Below are 17,642 nucleotides of genomic sequence, written 5' to 3'. Positions count from 1 at the left end.
GGTGGTGACATTACATGAAAAAGGGAATTGTCTAGGGTGACAAAAAAGTTCTAAATCTTGATCTATGGTGGTGGTCACGCGGCGGTATACATACGTATAATGACATTGAGCTTTAGTCTTGAGATTTGTTCACTTCACTATATTTTAAATTTACCTCAGTAAAGTGTTATAAAAGATGTTTGATACTGATGGTCACATGATTATATAGAGAGAATTCTCAAATGTTCTCCTTTGTTTGCCCACAACTGGATTTAAATCAATAAGTACATGTAAATGCCTAAAATTTTGAGTTTTAAGCTCCCTCCCTGGCAGGAAATTAGGCACCTAAAGAAGTTCCTTAACTCTGTCATATATTGGGGCAGAAGCCAGATCTGTAAGCTCTTCACTCATTACTAAGAACAGCCTTGGGGGCAAGGGAACCCGGACTTTCACAGACCTCTTTATGGCGCTTTCCTTCACCTTCATTGGAATACTATGTATCAAAATCAGTCAAAGCGTAGGCAATCCAAAACGAATATGTTTCCTTTTTGGGTTACAGGCACAAGAAGCATGCTTAGCTAAATGTTGAATTTTAAGCCAGAAAACAAGAAGAAACAAAAAACTCAAATCTCCAGTAAGAGGTGTATGAATTACTTTTTTAGGCTTTCCATGCCGATAGCGCTCTCGCAAACATGGTGAACGTTCCTAAAACCCACCAGACTTTCTGCAAGAAGTATGGCAAGCACCAGCCCCACAAAGTGACACAGTACAAGAAGGGCAAAGATTCTCTTTATGCCCAGGGAAAGCGGCGTTATGACAGGAAGCAGAGAGGCTATGGTGGGCAGACTAAGCCGATTTTCCGGAAAAAGGCTAAAACTACAAAGAAGATTGTGCTGAGGCTTGAATGTGTTGAGCCCAATTGCAGATCTAAGAGAATGCTGGCTATTAAGAGATGCAAGCATTTTGAACTGGGAGGAGATAAGAAGAGAAAGGGCCAAGTGATCCAGTTCTAAGCTTCATATTTTGTTAATATTATGAAGACAATAAAATCTTGAGGTTATGTTCACTTCAAAAAAAAAAATATATGAATTACTTTTTTAGTTTTACGAAACAAAAAAAAGTCTTAAATCTCAATTAAAAAAGAAATCAAAGCCATACTTCATTATTAGTATGCAAAATCTAGAAAACGGTACAATAAGAGAGCATTCGTCATCATCTTGGCAATTAAATAGCTTCCTTTCACCGTCTCAACACATAGCTCCATACAAGAGTTTATTAATTTAAGGGGCTAAGTTCACATTAATAAAGCTTAACTGCCCTTGGCCAATTGAACAGCAAATCTATAAAACATGCAGCTGCTTTTGGGTATATAGATATATTGATATATCAATCTATCAATAGATCGATAGATTGAGATAGATAGATAGGCATTATCTATCTATAGATAACATATTTATATGCACATACATAATTATTGACAGTTTTTTCCTCAATGCTTCTGTTGCTTCAACCAGAATGCATCACCGGCATGCATCATTAGTGGGTAAATACCTACTGATAAAGTGTTTCCTTTCACATGTGTGGTGTTTCTTAGGCTGAAGAAAATTGAAATCACACTGGAGCATCAGCCTTGTAAATGCAAGCACCCCCCTGGGCGGTGGATGTCTTTCACACTTCTGAAACTGAGCAGCCCACATCCCTAACCTTAAGCCATTAAGTCAGCTCAAGTCGAGAGTCCCCGCCAACAAAGAGAGAGCCTGTCAAAGAAATATCAACCGTTTAATCCCTGCTCCGGTGCACTTGTACCTCCCGTTTTGCTTCATGATTCCACCTTCAGCCACTTCAAGCCGGACCCTGGGACCAGATCTCTCTGGCAACTGGGGAATGCCCTCTGCTCATGTAAGATGACCGTTTCTCTTTACTCTTTACTGGGCCACTTGACAGACAGCAGGCAGCTAGGGATGGGCTTGCTGGCCCCACTGGGCTGGCTGGAGCTGCACAGCTCGGTGCCCGCTGCCCCACCCCCACTGGGCTCTGGAATAGGTCGCTGTGGCCTTGGCATTGCTCTGCGGCCGCCACGCAACCCCAGGCCGAGCGGAGGACAGGGCGCGCTAGCAGCCTGCAGACAGGGAGGCCAGGCTGCTTCATTGAGTAACTCGGGACAAGTGTGTCTAGGCGTAAACTCCCACAGTCCTGTTACCATATCCCGGGGGTGGTGAGGCTTTTTCCTCCCTTGGGCACCATAACTTTCAACTAGCCAGCTTTGCTCCCGACATCTGGCCTTGCAGCTCCTTCTGCAAGGGAATGAAAGGTGTGTTCTTGGTGTTGGTTTGGGTTTTTAAGTTAAAGTGGGGAGCAAAGAGGAGAAAGAAGTCCGCATCAGTGTCTGTGACCTGAATCAGCAAGTGGGAACTTGGGGGAAGACTGGAGGAGGCCATGGGCAGCCCCCCACCCATGTACCCTCCATGGGACCTGAGACTGGGGGATCCCACCACCCACGCCCCCCCCACACCCCACGCACTTGGCTGTGTGAGTGAGTACAGCAGAAGGTGCGACCCAGCTCAGAAGACTGCTGCTTTCTTGTCACCTAGCTGGTCTCAGACGCTGTCACAGTCACCAAGGGGACTAACGATCCCAAAGTCCCAGGCAGGGCCACATCAGGGGCCAGAATGCATGCGCCCGTTTTCCTTCCATCTTCTAGGGACCACTGAGCCATAAAGTGATTGCCTCCACTGACCTTGGTTTTGTTTTCCTCTTTACCCAAAGCCTCACCACCCACTTGGCCTGGTTCTGCTGCAGGCTTGTGCTTGTGCTTGACAGAGGAAAAAACGGGATCTGGACATCTGTTCATTGTCAGCACGTTGTGTAGAATGCAGGTCAGCAGAGTTTCCCAGAGTCAACGATGTGGACATTGAATCTGGAAACTAAAGGGAAGACTCTGCTCCGGGGCTTGTCTAGTCTCGGCAATAGTCCCCTGGTTTATATGACAAGGACAGACACATAGGGGCAGACTCCTTCTTGGGGGAAGGCTGGCTCCTTCCTCACTGTCTGCCCAGTCTGGAAGGTTGGCGTTTATTGGGTGATGTTTCATGTTCACTTGAACCATAACTTGTCTTCCCCAGGCCTTGGGACCTTTGAGCTGGCCCCTCCCTAAAACTTGCAGTCACCTCCCTGGAGGAGCAGAAAAAAAGGCATTTGGGTGCAGAGTCTAGAGGAGCACAGACCACAGGCAAAAATAATTTACCCAGAATGTCCAGGGGCACATCTGTTCTCAATTAAAAATATATCTGGAAGCCAGAGATCTTGATTTCAAACAGACCCAATGATACGAAAAAGAACTTTTAGCACAGAAGACCTAGTACATAATAAAGGATATAAGGTTTTGTTAGAACATGCGTTAACTATATATATTATATATTAAATATTTTATATATACTATGTATATATATAGATATAGATATACTATATATATATATACTAGAAAACTTTTTTGTATCATGCAAATGCACTGAAGCATATAAGTACTTACTGTTATTTTGTGTCAATCATAAAATTCTAAACTTACCTGAAAATGAAAAAAATTCATAACATTAAACTCTAAATATTAGAGACTAAATGTGACTCAAACTTTATATTTATCCAATTTAACCACAAAAAAATACAAATTTGGGGGCACCTGGGTGGCTCAGTCGGTTGAGTGTCTGACCCTTGGTTTTGGCTCAGGTCATGATTTCAGGGTCGTGAGATCGAGCCCCGCGTTGGGCTCCAAGTTCAGTGGGGATCTGCTTGGGATTCTTTCTCCCTCCCCCTCTGCCCCTCCCCATGCTCGCACCTGCTCTCCTTCTCTCTCAAATAAATAACTCTTTTTAAAAATATACAAATTTGCATGACACACTCATTTCTTTAAAAGATCTTCACAACCATCATTATAAAAAAGATAGTAAATCAAAATTCCTGCTGATCTACAGGGAGTGGTATGGCAAAATCTGGAAGGAGGATTTGCTGTAATATCTAACAAAACCAGAGGAAAGAGCAATAGAACAAGCATTTGGAAAGATTCTGCAGTATTGCCTATTCTTTCTACAGGTTTTCCTTTAAATTCTTTCAAATCCTCTTCAAGCTTGTATATCTGGGCTATCTTCCGCTAAGCAGTAATTAAGCATTGTTTCATAACCCTTACAGGATACTCACCACATGAAATAGGGACATTTTTGATCCATTTTCTCCTGTCTGTGTTAGGTAAATTTGTTTCCATGACAATACCAGTCACATCATCGCCCCCAAAAATGCCATGAGCCTCAGCAAGCCATCATTCAATTTTTGAACAGATGACCATTTATAAAGAAACCTGTTGGGGACTATTCTGCCATTTAGATGTGTCTAGTATTTATATTTCTGGAGAAATAGGTTTTTCTGTATTTTGTAGTTTGGTGACAGAGGGCCATCAGGAGGCTCTGGGTCCTGGAAGTTATTCCTCGTATCCGAGCGTGGTTAGTTCAGTAGAACTGGCTTCCTAGGGGTCATTCCAACCACAGTGTGACTCTCCCAGCCCCCAGCGTCCTCGAGTACATACAGACTTAGACACATTCATCACAGGGAAACAATCTTGGGGCAGTGTGGCAACTAAAGCTTCATTTGTTAAAGGTTAATCCAAGGCTGCAGCAAAAATACTCAATAAGGGGGTTATTAAATTTTCTTATTAAATGTAATCAGGGAGCTTTGTTGTCTGAATGTCAGGTGAAAGCCATGACTGGGAAATTTTCTTCTGAGGACAAAAAAGCACAGTGTTATGACGGTAATCATATATCAACATACTCTGTCACTTGCACTTGAGAGTTCTTTAATCTTAATGAAAAGTATCAAGTGTTGAGAGTGCATTTTACAGCTGACGCAGAGCCGTTAGCCAAGAGAGCTTGTCCAGTATTTCAGAAATGCCCTTCACTGCTAAGTCATTGACTCGGCACTGGGGTTTGACAAGAGGGTGACAGGCCATTATCCCTGTGTCAGGCAAGACTCCCACTAGGGTCCCCTTCCTGCCGGTTCTGGATCTTTCAGCTAGAGGACATATTATACTCAGAGACATTTCAGAATAAATTCACGGTAATCACAGACAATCAATACCTTACAGATCTGTCCAGACCATTTATTTTTATAAACAAGAAGCCTGACACCCAAAAAAGTAAGATGAATTCTCAGAATAAAGCTGAACTCAAAGCAGAAACCAGGTTCCTAAATATGGGTCTGCTTCAGGAAACTGGGAGACACGTGGGCATCAGAGGGGCAGGGACGTCCTCAGACACATTCCCCACATGGAGGCTGTGACCATGAACACATCAGACTGGAGAGCTGGAATGTTCCTCCAGCAGAGGATGAACACACTGAGCAGGTAACAGAAAGGTGAGCTAGGGAAGGAATCAAACTGCCCACCACCAAAGGGAGAAAGCCAAGTGGGCCCCAGCTGGCTCTGCTCTTTGAGAACAGACCCAGTGATGCCAAGAGAAGCCAGAAATCAGATTATTTAATGTAAAACCTCCCAATTTCTTAATACTGTCACCTTATTCAAAATATTTTTAAGAAAGCACATCTACAGGTATGATTCAGCTCCCAGATCTACAACTTTCAGCTTCTGTTCTAAAGCAATTAATAACGGATCTTTTTTTTTTTTTTTTCAGACAACCGTGTATACACTGCAGTTACTCTATTCAACCCGTCACCGTGTAGGATTAATTGTCTACTGTATCCATCCAACTCTAGTTAAACTCAGCTCTCTGCTTCCTCCGCACCTAGTCCCAGGAGCGGGACGTGTGGGGGAAAAACAGTCAACCATGACCACCAGTGTCACTGAATTCCATGACCACACAGCTCCAATGAGTCCTTAAAGCTGCCTGCCAATTTCTTGGGGGGCCTATTTCAAGTGTCCTCTCTTTTCAGACCTCCAATCCCTCCTGCCCTCTGCTCACTTGCAAGCAATGGCCCTGTTGCCTTTGGGGCACTCCCCCCCGCAACTCTGCCACTTTGATTCTTACCTATGCTGCCTGTCTTCCTAGTTCAAAGGGTGAGCTGCCCGCTCCGCTCCTGGTGGCCCATCCCCTTACGCTCAGGATCTCCCGCAACTGTGCTTTATTTCCTCACCATTATTTCCTCTTCCCTACTGGGTCATTACCATTGGCTTGAAAACATGCTGCCATTTCTGCCATCTTTAAAATAACAAAAACAAACAAACACTCCCTTACTTTCAACCCCTTCCAACTACATTCTCATATTTCTGTTCCCCTTTACAACAAAACCTCTCTGAAGAATTGCCTATATTCTCCTCTCTCGTGGTCTCCTGAATCTGCCCCATTGAGACTTGCATCCTCACCATTCCACAAAAACTGTCCTTGTCAAGTTGACAGTGACCTCCACACTGACAACATGGATGATCAACGGCCTCATCTTCCTTCTTGTATCAGCAGCGGGCAGTAGAACACGCCTTTCCTGAACACTTTCTGCATTTGGCTTACGAGATGCCGTTCTTCTTTATTTCTCCTCCTATCTCTCAGTCCCCTTTGAGGGTTCCCTTCTCCCTTCCTGACTTCATTAGAGCAGTTCTCAGCCCCACTTGCACATCAGAACCACTTGGGTAGGGTCTACAAACTTCTGATCCCCCAGTCCTATGCTAGACATTTGAGCCTGAGGAGGAGGCCCCGATATCACTATGTGTTTTTAAAAATCTCTGAAGATGATTGTGCTGTGGAGTCAGGGAAGAACCAGTGCTCCACACGTGGGCATGCACTAGCCGAAGGTGCTTGGGTGGCTCTGACCTTCTCCATCCATACCCACCCCCTAGATGATGGGTCCCATGCTGGTGGCTCTCAGGTGTACAGCTCCACCTTACCTTCCCCCCAAACTCCATACATTATATACCTCACTGCTTACTAGGCAAAACCTCTTTGAATGAAAAACAATTTCCAAAAAGTCCTTTTGACAATAACAATCCCCCTTCCTGGGGCGCCTGGGTGGCTCAGTCGGTTAAGTGCCTGCCTTCAGCTCAGGTCAGCAGGGAGTCTGTTTCTCTCTCTCCCTCTGCCCCTCACCCCTGCTCTGCTCTCTCTCTCTCAAATAAATAAAATCTTAAAAAAAAAAAAAAAAAAGAATTCCAATTACTCTAAAAGCTCTTTAAATATATGGAGTCCTTTCTCATTTCTTTGCCAATTTCACTTGTTTTCAGCCTATGCTCAATCAGTGATAGTAACTAATAAACTATTCATTGTTCATAGAAGCAACGTGTGAATTCTCTCAGATTGAAATATAATGCAAATGAAATGAATCAGACAATTCCAAAGATATAATACAAAATGGGGCCTAGAATTTATAAATTTAAAATGAATTATAGATTAAAATGAAGAATCATATTCCATTGATTCACCAGGAAACGCCAGGGAAGAATGATGTGTTATTTCGTAACCTGGAACCAGGCAAAGAATATTTTTAATGTTTTAGGTCTCATTCAGGAGAAAACCCAAACCAGAAATGTCTTCTTCAATCATCGAAATATAGTAAGCATGGATCCAGGGTTCAGAAGAACTGGTCCTGCTCCTAGCAGTTCCCAGCTTTAGGCAAGTCCAAAACTTGCATTTCTTATATCTTCTGTAAAAAGAGAATATGTGTGCACTGCCAGCCTTCAAGGGTTTTGTGTGGTTAAACTAAGCATTTTTGGTAATAGTCCTCTGAAGATTATAAAAAATGATGCTACATTTATTATTATTGTACAACTTAGTGCTCTATTTAATAACCAGGTATTTTAAATAGCACTATGTTAACAATTTATCACAGAAACCTAGAAAAGGAAATTTTACAATTTAGAATGTCTGATATTTGAAGTTCCAATTTTCCCCACAATAATCCCAAGAACGATTTTGCAATAATCCCATGTCCAAGGTCATAAGACTACCAAGAAATTCCTTAAAGTTGGTCATTCCAAGTTCATTTTCAAGTATTTTTCTTCTGCTATGTATTATTATTATTATTATTATTACTATTATTATTTTAATTCTGTAGATTCCTTTAGAAAGAAGTCCAATTAAGCAAAGTTTGTCCTGCCTTATGCCTACCAAATCATGACAAAAACTACTCACTTGTCGAAGTTTTTAGTAAATTCTGATTTTCATTAAATTTTTAAATACTCTTTAAGACACTTTGATTTCAAGATGTAGGGAAAACTTCAATGACACTCATTTGTGGACCACATCTAGGCCCAGAATTGCCAGATTCCCGTCAGACTCCATGACAGTTCCCACCTTTAGATACATATATTGTAACTCACTTTCCACTCTATGTCTGGGCCATACCATTTCTTCGAATTAACTGTTGGATGTTGCTGTTCAGTCATCAGTTGCTTCTATGGGAAACCCAGGGGAGATCAACCTTATTTAAGAAATATCTGAATTTTTTAATAAAGGAAATAAAACATGTCCCTAACAATTTCTTGGAAACTCAATATCGATTAATTCAGGCCTCCGAATAATCCTAACATTTTAACATTGGTTCACAGTTCAAAGTGAGAATTAGCCAGAATAACGAACCTATCACCCAACTCTCCTCACAAACTAGAGTCTGGGTTTTACGATAGGGACATGGAATGCCTGTCTGATCTCTCTTCATTGTGGCTCCACGAGGCATCCCCATAGTTCAAACATGTCTGGCCTAGTGAATTTTTTTCTTAAGTATGGCCACAATCTGTTGTGGTGTCAGATTCACACCAGCTTTGAGGGCTTTGTTGCTCTCTTTCCAGCTTCAGACCCTTGCAGTTTCTGGAGTGTTGACTGAGGGTACAAAATAACCAGGTCTGGGCAGATCTGCAGTCCTACCACAGTGTAAACCAGATCACGCATTCAAAACAAATCCTTTCTCCTTTTGATCACTGAAGCAATGGACACTCTATATTGTGAAGTATATTTTTATTATCTTTAGGTCAACTTAAAACAAAATGCACACCATCTTGAGAACAGACCTCCCCAGAACTTCCCAGGTCAAGGGCACACAGGGCCTCATCATTTTGTTTTGGTGTCGAAGTCATTGCTTGGTGCCATGTTTTCATAATCTATCAAGAAGTTAATCAGCTGGGAAATAGCTTCGTGAGGGAAGATCTCCATGGTCGGCTCAGAGTCTGCAAATTTCAATAACACTTCGAGGTGACATCATCCATATGATTTTGTTACGAGAAAAGGGTAAAGGGACTTCTAGGTGTCAGAGTCACACACGTACAGCAATTTAATTTCTCCGTTTCCAGGTTTCGGTTTAAAAAAATCTATATCCGGCATTCTGGAAAGGAGGAAAGGGTTGTATGCTATACAACAGTTCCTCTTCTAAGGGGGCTGTGCACCTTCTACGTGGCGATCAGTCCTGTTCTGCTGGAGTCTGATGCTTGTCCTCCTGAGAACACAGGGGACAAGCCCGGGATACAAGTGAGCTTCTCCCTGTAGCGGGGTGGGGGACGGGGGGGGGGAACATTCTAGGACTGGGGAGGAGAAATAAAACAGAACCCCAAGATTCCCCTGCTAGAAGGAACACCTCTGATGTTCTGGGTGTGACTCTTGGTTCTCTACTTTGAGCAATCTTTCAATGCGTCAGAGTCCTTCCCGGAAGTAGACTCCAACATGCCCACTGACCAGAGAAAGCGGGAGAAAAGCTCTGTGAGGAGACAACCATGCAGAGACATCAATCTAAAAATAAAATAATATAATTTTATGACCAGATTATTTAACTTCATGTTCATTTGTAAATCTATATCCTTTCTATTGTCCCTTAGCATTTGTTTGAACTGCAATTTAAGTGTGTGGCCTGACCTCAGTACTGCCACTTTTGTCCTCAGGAAAAAAAAAATCTCCCAATTTAGAAATCCTGGAATATTTCAGTTTTGTTACTAACGGGGTTTAATGGGCAATGCTGTCACTTTTGATAAGGTCAAGGTGGGAAGAAATAACCATTAGGAACCCACTACTTGGGGTGGGGGGCACCGGGGTGGCTCAGTTGGCTAAGTGTCTGACTCTTGGTTTCAGCTCAGGTCATGATCTCAGGGTCCTGGGATTGAGCCCCGTGTTGGGCTCTGTGCTGGGGGTGGAACCTGCTTAAGATTCTCTCTCTCCTTCTCCCTCTGCCCCTCCCCCCTCTTAAAAAAAAAAAAAAGAACACATTACTTGGATTCAATTTAATTTCCCAGATGAGAAATGGTTGTAAAGCTTCAAGGTTTGCAAGGAAGCTCCTTAAACAGAACGGAGGAAGGGCGGTGGGGCTTCTACCCGGTCTGTCAGGCAGCAGTTCTCAGGGGAGCGTGGCCACAGGCGAGAGGCAAAAGAAAAAGTCCTGGTGTGGAGGATGCACCAAGCAGAGAAGCAGCTACAGAAAGCTTCCCAAGCTTGACAAAGTCAGAGTCACAAACACACAGAAGCAACACAAAAGGCAGTTATATTGCTGAGGCTGACCACAGCTCTGGAGTCAAGTTCAGTCTTCTAGAGAGCTAGACAGAAAATGTCCCTTCACATCTAGATTATTTAATTTCTGTCCTGCCTTCTGGGAAGAGATCAGGCAAGTATGTGTCCATCAGGCCAACCACCAGCCTTCACTATCCTTCAGAGTTCCATGAAAGTGAGGGGATGTCGTTCTATCTTTTCCCAGTGCTCTCGGTAACTCAGTAATCTCCAGACACAAAAAAATAATTTTTTTCTAACTCAGCAAAGAAAAGATAAACATATTGCATTGCCATTGAATGTATCTAAGGGAGAAATCACATCTAGTGCTACAGAGTACAAGGCAGTTCCTCTGGGGAACTACATTCTGATAGTTTGAGCCTTTCTGTACACAAAGCATACATTACTTCTGAAATTAAAAAAAAAAGAAAAACACCTAAAAGAGGAAAAATGGAAGGCAGGCAGCAAGGAACGAGGAAGGGATGGAGGACGATGGGAAGGAGGGAGGGAGGGACTCTAGTATGCTCACCTCAGTTCCCCGGTAAGGCAGGAGAGCTCTCCATACACTCTCCTCTGCATTTTCCCAGCGTCCCAGAGGCATATCAGGAATGGTGTCCTTATGGGGCAGTGATGGCAGCCAGGTGGGCAGTTACCGAGAAGGGAGCCTCACTGTTCCCACCTGCCTTTCTCTCCCCACCCGTTGCCAGAGGAAAATAATTTTTTTCTAACTCAGCAAAAAAAAAGATAAACACTTTGCATTGCCATTGAATGTATCTAAGGGAGAAATCAAAATACAAATTAAATGCACAAGGCAAATGCTTCTATCTTGGTCCACATTGGAGTTGAAAGAGAAGGTGAGAATGTTCCATTTTCCTTGAACAAACCCCATACCCCTGCGTTTGCATTTATTCATTCATTTTTCAATTTACTAAGTACCCACTATGTTCCTGATGCTGGAAATACCCAGATGAAAAGACGTGTCTCTCCTCACCAAGAGTTTATATGCACATACAGAAATCAGCGTGTTTATGTTTGCTGACGTGGAATAGGGTACGACACGCAGACACACAAGGCAAAGAAGTGTCTAAGTCAGCCTGCGAATTCAGAAAGATTCTCTACACTGAGACTCACTCTCCAGCCATTATTTTTGAGCAGAAATTGCTTTCTTTGGCTGAGGCCTGACCTCTGTTGCAATCACTTCTCATTCATTATGTACATTTGGCCACTATTAAAAAGAAGCTACCTTGAAAGCAGAGAGTCTCAGTGCAAAAAAATATTTCATCTCTACTTTCTTTCTCTAGCTCTTCTTCTCCTTGCCTTCTCCACCCAAGTGCCCTCTGGTGAAATAATCGTGAGCAGGATCCGTCCCACACACAAAAAGAAAGCGAAAACCAGGTATCAAGTGTGTGTCCCCAGGTGTCTAGTGCTTTTGATTCATTCAAACTTCCAAGGAGGTGACCAACCAGCTCAATTTTCTCAGGACTGAAGGGTTTCCCAGGACTCAAGACCTCCCCCTGGCAAAACCAGGAAGGCGGGGCACCTGGGTGGCTCAATCGGTAAGCGCCTGCCTTGGGCTCAGGTCGTGATCCCAGGGTCCTGGGATCCAGCCCCATGTCAGGCTCCCTGCAGGGAGCCTGCTTCTCCCTCTCTCACTCCCCCTGTTTGTGCTCCCTCTCTAACTGTCTCTCTCTCTCTGTCAAATAAATAAATAAAATCTTTAAATCAATCAATCAATAAAACCAGGAAGGCCCCCAGGCACACTAGGAATACGGGCCACCCTAAGTCGGTTGGGCAGCACTGGGTTCTTGCAATCTTGCAGCTCATGCCTGTTTTCTGTAAGGAAGCTTACCTGAGGGCCGCCTGGGTGGTTCAGTCGGTTAAGCGTCTGCCTTCAACTCAGGTCATGATCCCAGGGTCTTGGGATCGAGCCCCGCATCGGGCTCCCTGCTTGAGAAGCCTGCTTCTCCCTCTCCCTCTGCCTGCCACTCCCCCTGCTTGTGCTCTCTCTCTCACTATTTCTCTCTCTGTGTCAAATAAATAAATAAAATCTTTAAAAAAAAAAAAAAAAAGGAAGCTTACCTGAGTTCATGATTTCAAAAGCAATCATCTCAAAACACTGCTTTATCAGATCAGGTTCTTGGCAACAAGAGGACAGAATAGCAATCTGGTTTGCACTCCCCTGACCCCTTTCTACCATTTTAAATTATAAACAAAGTAAAAATAAATAAATAAATAAAGCCCCTCTAAGCCAGGTTCTAACCAGATCTGACTAAACCTCTCAAAAGACACAATTAAAACAAAGAAACAGATGAACTTGCGGGCTGGGAATTAAAGGGGAGGAGTGACTGTTCCTATTATTACCTGCACAGTCTCCACCAAACAGGGTCTGGGGGACATCCAGCAAGTGGCTTAACATTGGACCAGTGACCACCTCTTTTATGCTAAATGCTTTGGGATTATCTACTGTTTTTGATTAAATATGAAATTATTGCTATAGATCTTATTGTTTGTGTCTTCAAAGTCAACCATTAGAATCTACAGATTGCCAGTGTGGAAGTAAAAAGTCCCTTTGACTGGAAGAGAAAGACCTCTATGCTCAAAATGACACAGCTCCAGATATGGGAATGTGACTTTTGTCTTCATCCATTGTCTACTCTTGAAACAGACCATATCATCCAGGGAGCCCACCCCAGGAAGGAAGTTAGGGGGTCCCCTATTTCTCTTAGGTATTTAAGGAAGTCCAGGTATAGAGCCCTCAGCAATTCTCCAGAATATTCTGTCACTTCAGATTCTCTGTGAAGCCCCTGAGGAGACAAGGAAGCTAGGTGAGCAAAGGGGTGGGAGAGAAAGCTCCAAATCCCCCCATGCTAACAGGGTGTAGCTCATTACATAGAGCACCACCCGTTCCCCTTTAGCTTCCCAGGGCTGGGTGGTTATTGGCAACTATAATTCAGGGCAACTGGAAATACTAAAGTTTGCCATGAGGAACATGGAAAATGCTGAACTTCAGAAGAGCCCTAAATGGGGATCTTCTCAGCATGGAGAAAAAAACAGAAGAAGACGTAAGTCTTAGTAAGCTCTGTGTGCCCTTTGTAGTTATTACAAGAAAATGGACTAGGGTAGAAAAAGAAGCTGAGTGGGGGAGGGACCAGAGATTGAACACAGACCCTCCCTCCCCAACCAGCAGTACCTACGTTCTGAATACTACCTCTGGAAACATCTAAGAGCCCATTATAGAAAACTATACTTGCATTGTTGAATAACGGGGAAAGGTCACAGCTTGGTGGTCTTGGTTTCTTATACTTTCCAGTTGTTCTGTTCCCCCAAAATGATAGCCACTGGCAGGGCATGTAATGTAATTGAATGCCCCCCTCCCAGGCTGCCCTCCCCCTCCACGAGGAGGGGGCACTGGCCCAGGGAAAAGCTTCTGCCTGGTGCAAGGGCTAATTAGGACACATGGTCTTCAACGCTTCTGTGGTGTGGGTTGGCCTGTGGATGGATTTTCCATTCGATCTTTAATTTTTTTCTCTTCACATTTTCCACACTGCACTAAAATTACTCTCCAGAAAAGCATTTATCTTTCCTATTGCCACTTCACAGCCTGTCCCCATTAGAGGATTTTCAGGAAGGACTAGCTGGTACCTGTAAAAATATCCACTGACTTTTACAAGTGGAACATCACAAGAAAATCCTATTTTCTTTTCTCCTCCTATCCCTTGCCTGCTACCCACTCAACTCATAAACTCAGTAAAAGGATTTCTCGTCAGTTTCCTTATTTTTCTCCTCTAGTTTTTTTTTTCTTGTTTTGGGAAAATTTATTTCAAGAAAAAATTTTTATTTCCAGGACCTGTAGCTGACTTCCAAAAACAGACAAGAAAACTCACAGTGAGATGCCTCCGTTTGTCTTGTGTTACAATAAAAATATGTGCATGTTGGTGTGTGTATGTGCGTGTGTGTGTGTGTGTGTGTGTTTGTATTGCTCAAGAAGTTGTATGTCAGGGCCTTTTTTCTTGTTTTTGTTTGTTTTGTGGGCATGTGTGTGTGTGTGTGTGTGTGTAAAAACTATTTCCCACCAAGTTATTTTTTATTTTTTTATTATAAAAAATAATAAATTCATGATGGAATATTTGGAGATATCAAAATAGAAAAAAACAACTTCCACCAAGCTAAAAGCCAAAGGCCACCAATATTACTATTTTAACATATTTTTCTATTATTCGACTGCTTATAGTTATTGTTTTTATACGCTGTTTAGATTTCTGTAGAGGTTCATCAACTCACTTCAAATGTTCCCTTCCCTGAGAAATTTTTCCCAAGCCTTTTGTGGCCCCAGAGTTGGCTTCCCCATTGATCACACCTATCACATCAAATGGCAAATATTCTCTGTGTCCACATTTGTGTCACTCACTAGACTGAGAGCTCCTGTTTAGCAAGGACTTTCTTTCACTCATCTTAGTTACTTTAGGATCTAGAGCATAGCAATAAATTCAACAATCAAAGCAAATATTTATCTGCACGATCTCTGTGCCAGGGCCAGTTACCGGCGGCTGAGTATGCCTCAGTGAGCCGAGCAGACATGAGGGGAGCCAGCCACAGGTTGCGGGTGCTGAAGAAGGGCAGGGCCAAGGGAATAGAAGGAGGGCTTGAAGAAAGGTAAGGGCCAGACCCAGTGTAAGTGGTACAGTGCGAGCCATAGAAGGTTTTATTCAGGCATCACACTTCTCCTGGATGCTATGCAGCAGTAGATTAGAGCTGCCTCCCCCAGGTGGAAGTGGGGGCCACTTGTAAAGCTGAAGGTGGCTCAGGCTGGAGTGAAAGCTAAGTGAACAGACTCAGATATATTTTGGAGCTGGACAAGGCAGGAATTTCTGACAAATGGACTCCGAAGGTAAGTGAAGAGCCTAGCAGATCATCCGGGTTTCTGGATGGGTGAAGTGTGATTGGTTGAAATGGAGAAGACAAGGCAGCCAGCGATTGAAATGGCAAGGATCAGGAGTTCATTCTGGGATATATTAAATTCGAGATGCTTGTCAAATGGGAACGTGGAGGAGGCAGTTGGATGCACACGTCAGGAGTTCAGAAAAGCAGTCTGAGTTGAGGCTTTAAACTCAGGAATCACCAGCAAATAAATGTTATGTAAAGCTATGGGTCAAGTTGAGACCACCCAGCGGGAGCATGGCAAGAGAAGAAGAGACATGGGCACAGGGTTTAGGCGGGTTGCAGGAGAGGAGCCAGAAGGAAGTCCAGGCAAGGTGGTGACTGCTGCAGGGGGTGCAGCCTAATGAGGCAGAAAACCGAGCCCAGAGTGTGCAAAGCGGAGGTCACTGCTTACCTCCCGTGGGGCTGGGGGGCAGGGAGCCTGACCCGTGAGAATTTTAGGCAGAAAAGGCAGAAAAATGGAACGGCAGCTGGAGATCCTCTAAAGAACCAAGGAAAACGTTAAGAATGTTTGCATTCTGATGGGAACTATCCAGTAGAAAGAGAGGGAATGACAAGGTTGGAGATGGAGGGAAGAATAAATGCAGGAGCCTTGAGAAGGTGAGGGGACAGGGAGGGACACTTAGACAGTTGTAACTGGATGAAAGAAGGAAGAGACAAGGTGGCTGGACTGTGGATCTGGTAAGAAGTTAAGAGTTCCCACTCTTCAAAGAAACATGAGGTGAGGCCATCAGCTGAGGGTGAAGCGGAAGATAGGGCGAGCATGTTCAGGAAGCACAAGGGAGCAACCTAGCCCAGCCTTGGGGATGCAGGAAAGCTGAACTCCATAGGGAAGGAGGAGTGGAGTTTGGCTAAGTAGAGCAAGGCAGAGAAAGACAGCATATGTGACTGTCTGAGACAAGCCAGGGCATGGAAAGACTGGGGGCTGAGAGCATTCAGGATGGCCTGCATGTGCATTGGGATAGGAGTGAGGTGAGTGGCTGGAGAAGTAAGTAAGGGCTTTGTATGCCATGGTAAGGAATTTTGGTTTTATCCTGAAGGCAATGGGGGAGATTTTGGAGGGTGTTAAGCAGGGAAGGGACATAATCAGACTGGAGTCCTAGAGAAGATTCTGGGTGGGCATGGCAGTAGCTTGCTGGAGGGAAGATACCAGGCCAGAGGCCAACATGATCAACATGGGAGGTGATGCAGGTCCAGAATCAAGTGGTGGTAGTGATGGAGAGAAGCAGGGTTAGGAGGGGGGGCAGTTAAGAAATACTTAGGAGGAGCCAACAAAATTTGAATCAAAAATCAAACCACTTATGATGTTCTTAAACAATCACTACTTGATTTTAAAATGCCAGGTAGCTATATTATCAAATTTATTAAACTCTGTGTCCTCTGTTAAGTCTGACCATATAAGCAGGCAGCTCTCTATAAATGGCCTGGTTGAGCTGTCTCTCGGCTTCCCCTCACTCTTCAGCACAGTGCTGCGTGCACAGCCTTGGTTAAGTGATTTCTTCCAGCCAAAGGAAACTCCTCTGGGATAGGGCTGCCTTTGTTCCAGTTCGTCCCTGCAGGAGGTGCTGACCAGTAGAGGTCACAATCCCCTGGAACCTGTAAATGGGTCACACATCATAGAAAAACCTCAATGGTACCATGTGTGTATGTAGAATGCTCCATTTCAGAAATCATGAAATTGATTTCATGAAATCATTTTGTATCGCTTGATCCCGGCCACCCAAAGAGGTGGGCAAAACAGGATTATGTGAGTGTTATGGATAATGACATTGAAAGTCTAGAGAGGCTAAGCAAATTCTTGAAGTTCCCAAAGCCAGGTAAAAGAGAGGGCCCCAAGACAATGGTCAAGATCTTTGTGACTGGGGGCTCTCAGTGCTCTCCCTCATTTTGCATTATATATGGCAAGGAGCACGTTTCTCATTTGAGAGCCATACCCTTTAACATCCTCCCCTACAGCGAAAGTATCTGACTCCATGGATTCTCAGCACATGTGTTCTTGCCCAAGAACTCCCCAACTGCCCAACTGGAAAGGCCTCCAGACCTCAGTGGCTCCTGGCCTGCCTGCACCCACCCCTTCAGAAAGCTTTAATTCAGTGCCAACCTATGCACTATCTTCCAATGGAAATAATTTCTTTACAGGGGATGAATGGATCATTTTCCTTGACTTACCCACTAAATTGGGTGAATAGGGATTAATCTATAATTTTCATAGAATAATTTTCATCCCATGGCCTCCAAATCCAGGATTGCTCATGCAAACAGCACCCCCAAGTAGGA

At 43.8% G+C, this 17,642-nt stretch overlaps 1 protein-coding gene across 1 annotated transcript; it reads left to right on the top strand.

The window, feature by feature from the left end:
• Positions 1 to 648: 648 nt before the first annotated feature.
• LOC118540479 (large ribosomal subunit protein eL42-like) lies at positions 649 to 1,060 on the top strand. The gene has a single exon (XM_036099649.2). The coding sequence runs from the start codon at positions 672 to 674 to the stop codon at positions 990 to 992; it is 321 nt and encodes a 106-aa protein (XP_035955542.2). The 5' UTR covers positions 649 to 671; the 3' UTR covers positions 993 to 1,060.
• The last annotated feature ends 16,582 nt before the right edge of the window (positions 1,061 to 17,642 follow it).

This window comes from Halichoerus grypus, chromosome 6 (genome assembly GCF_964656455.1).
Source record: "Halichoerus grypus chromosome 6, mHalGry1.hap1.1, whole genome shotgun sequence".
Classification (NCBI taxonomy): Eukaryota; Metazoa; Chordata; class Mammalia; order Carnivora; family Phocidae; genus Halichoerus; species Halichoerus grypus.
This window is presented reverse-complemented; position numbering and strand designations above follow the sequence as displayed.

Excerpts from the sequence above, each read along its gene's own strand:
- LOC118540479 (XM_036099649.2), top strand. The coding sequence starts at position 672 with ATGGTGAACGTTCCTAAAACCCACCAGACTTTCTGCAAGAAGTATGGC.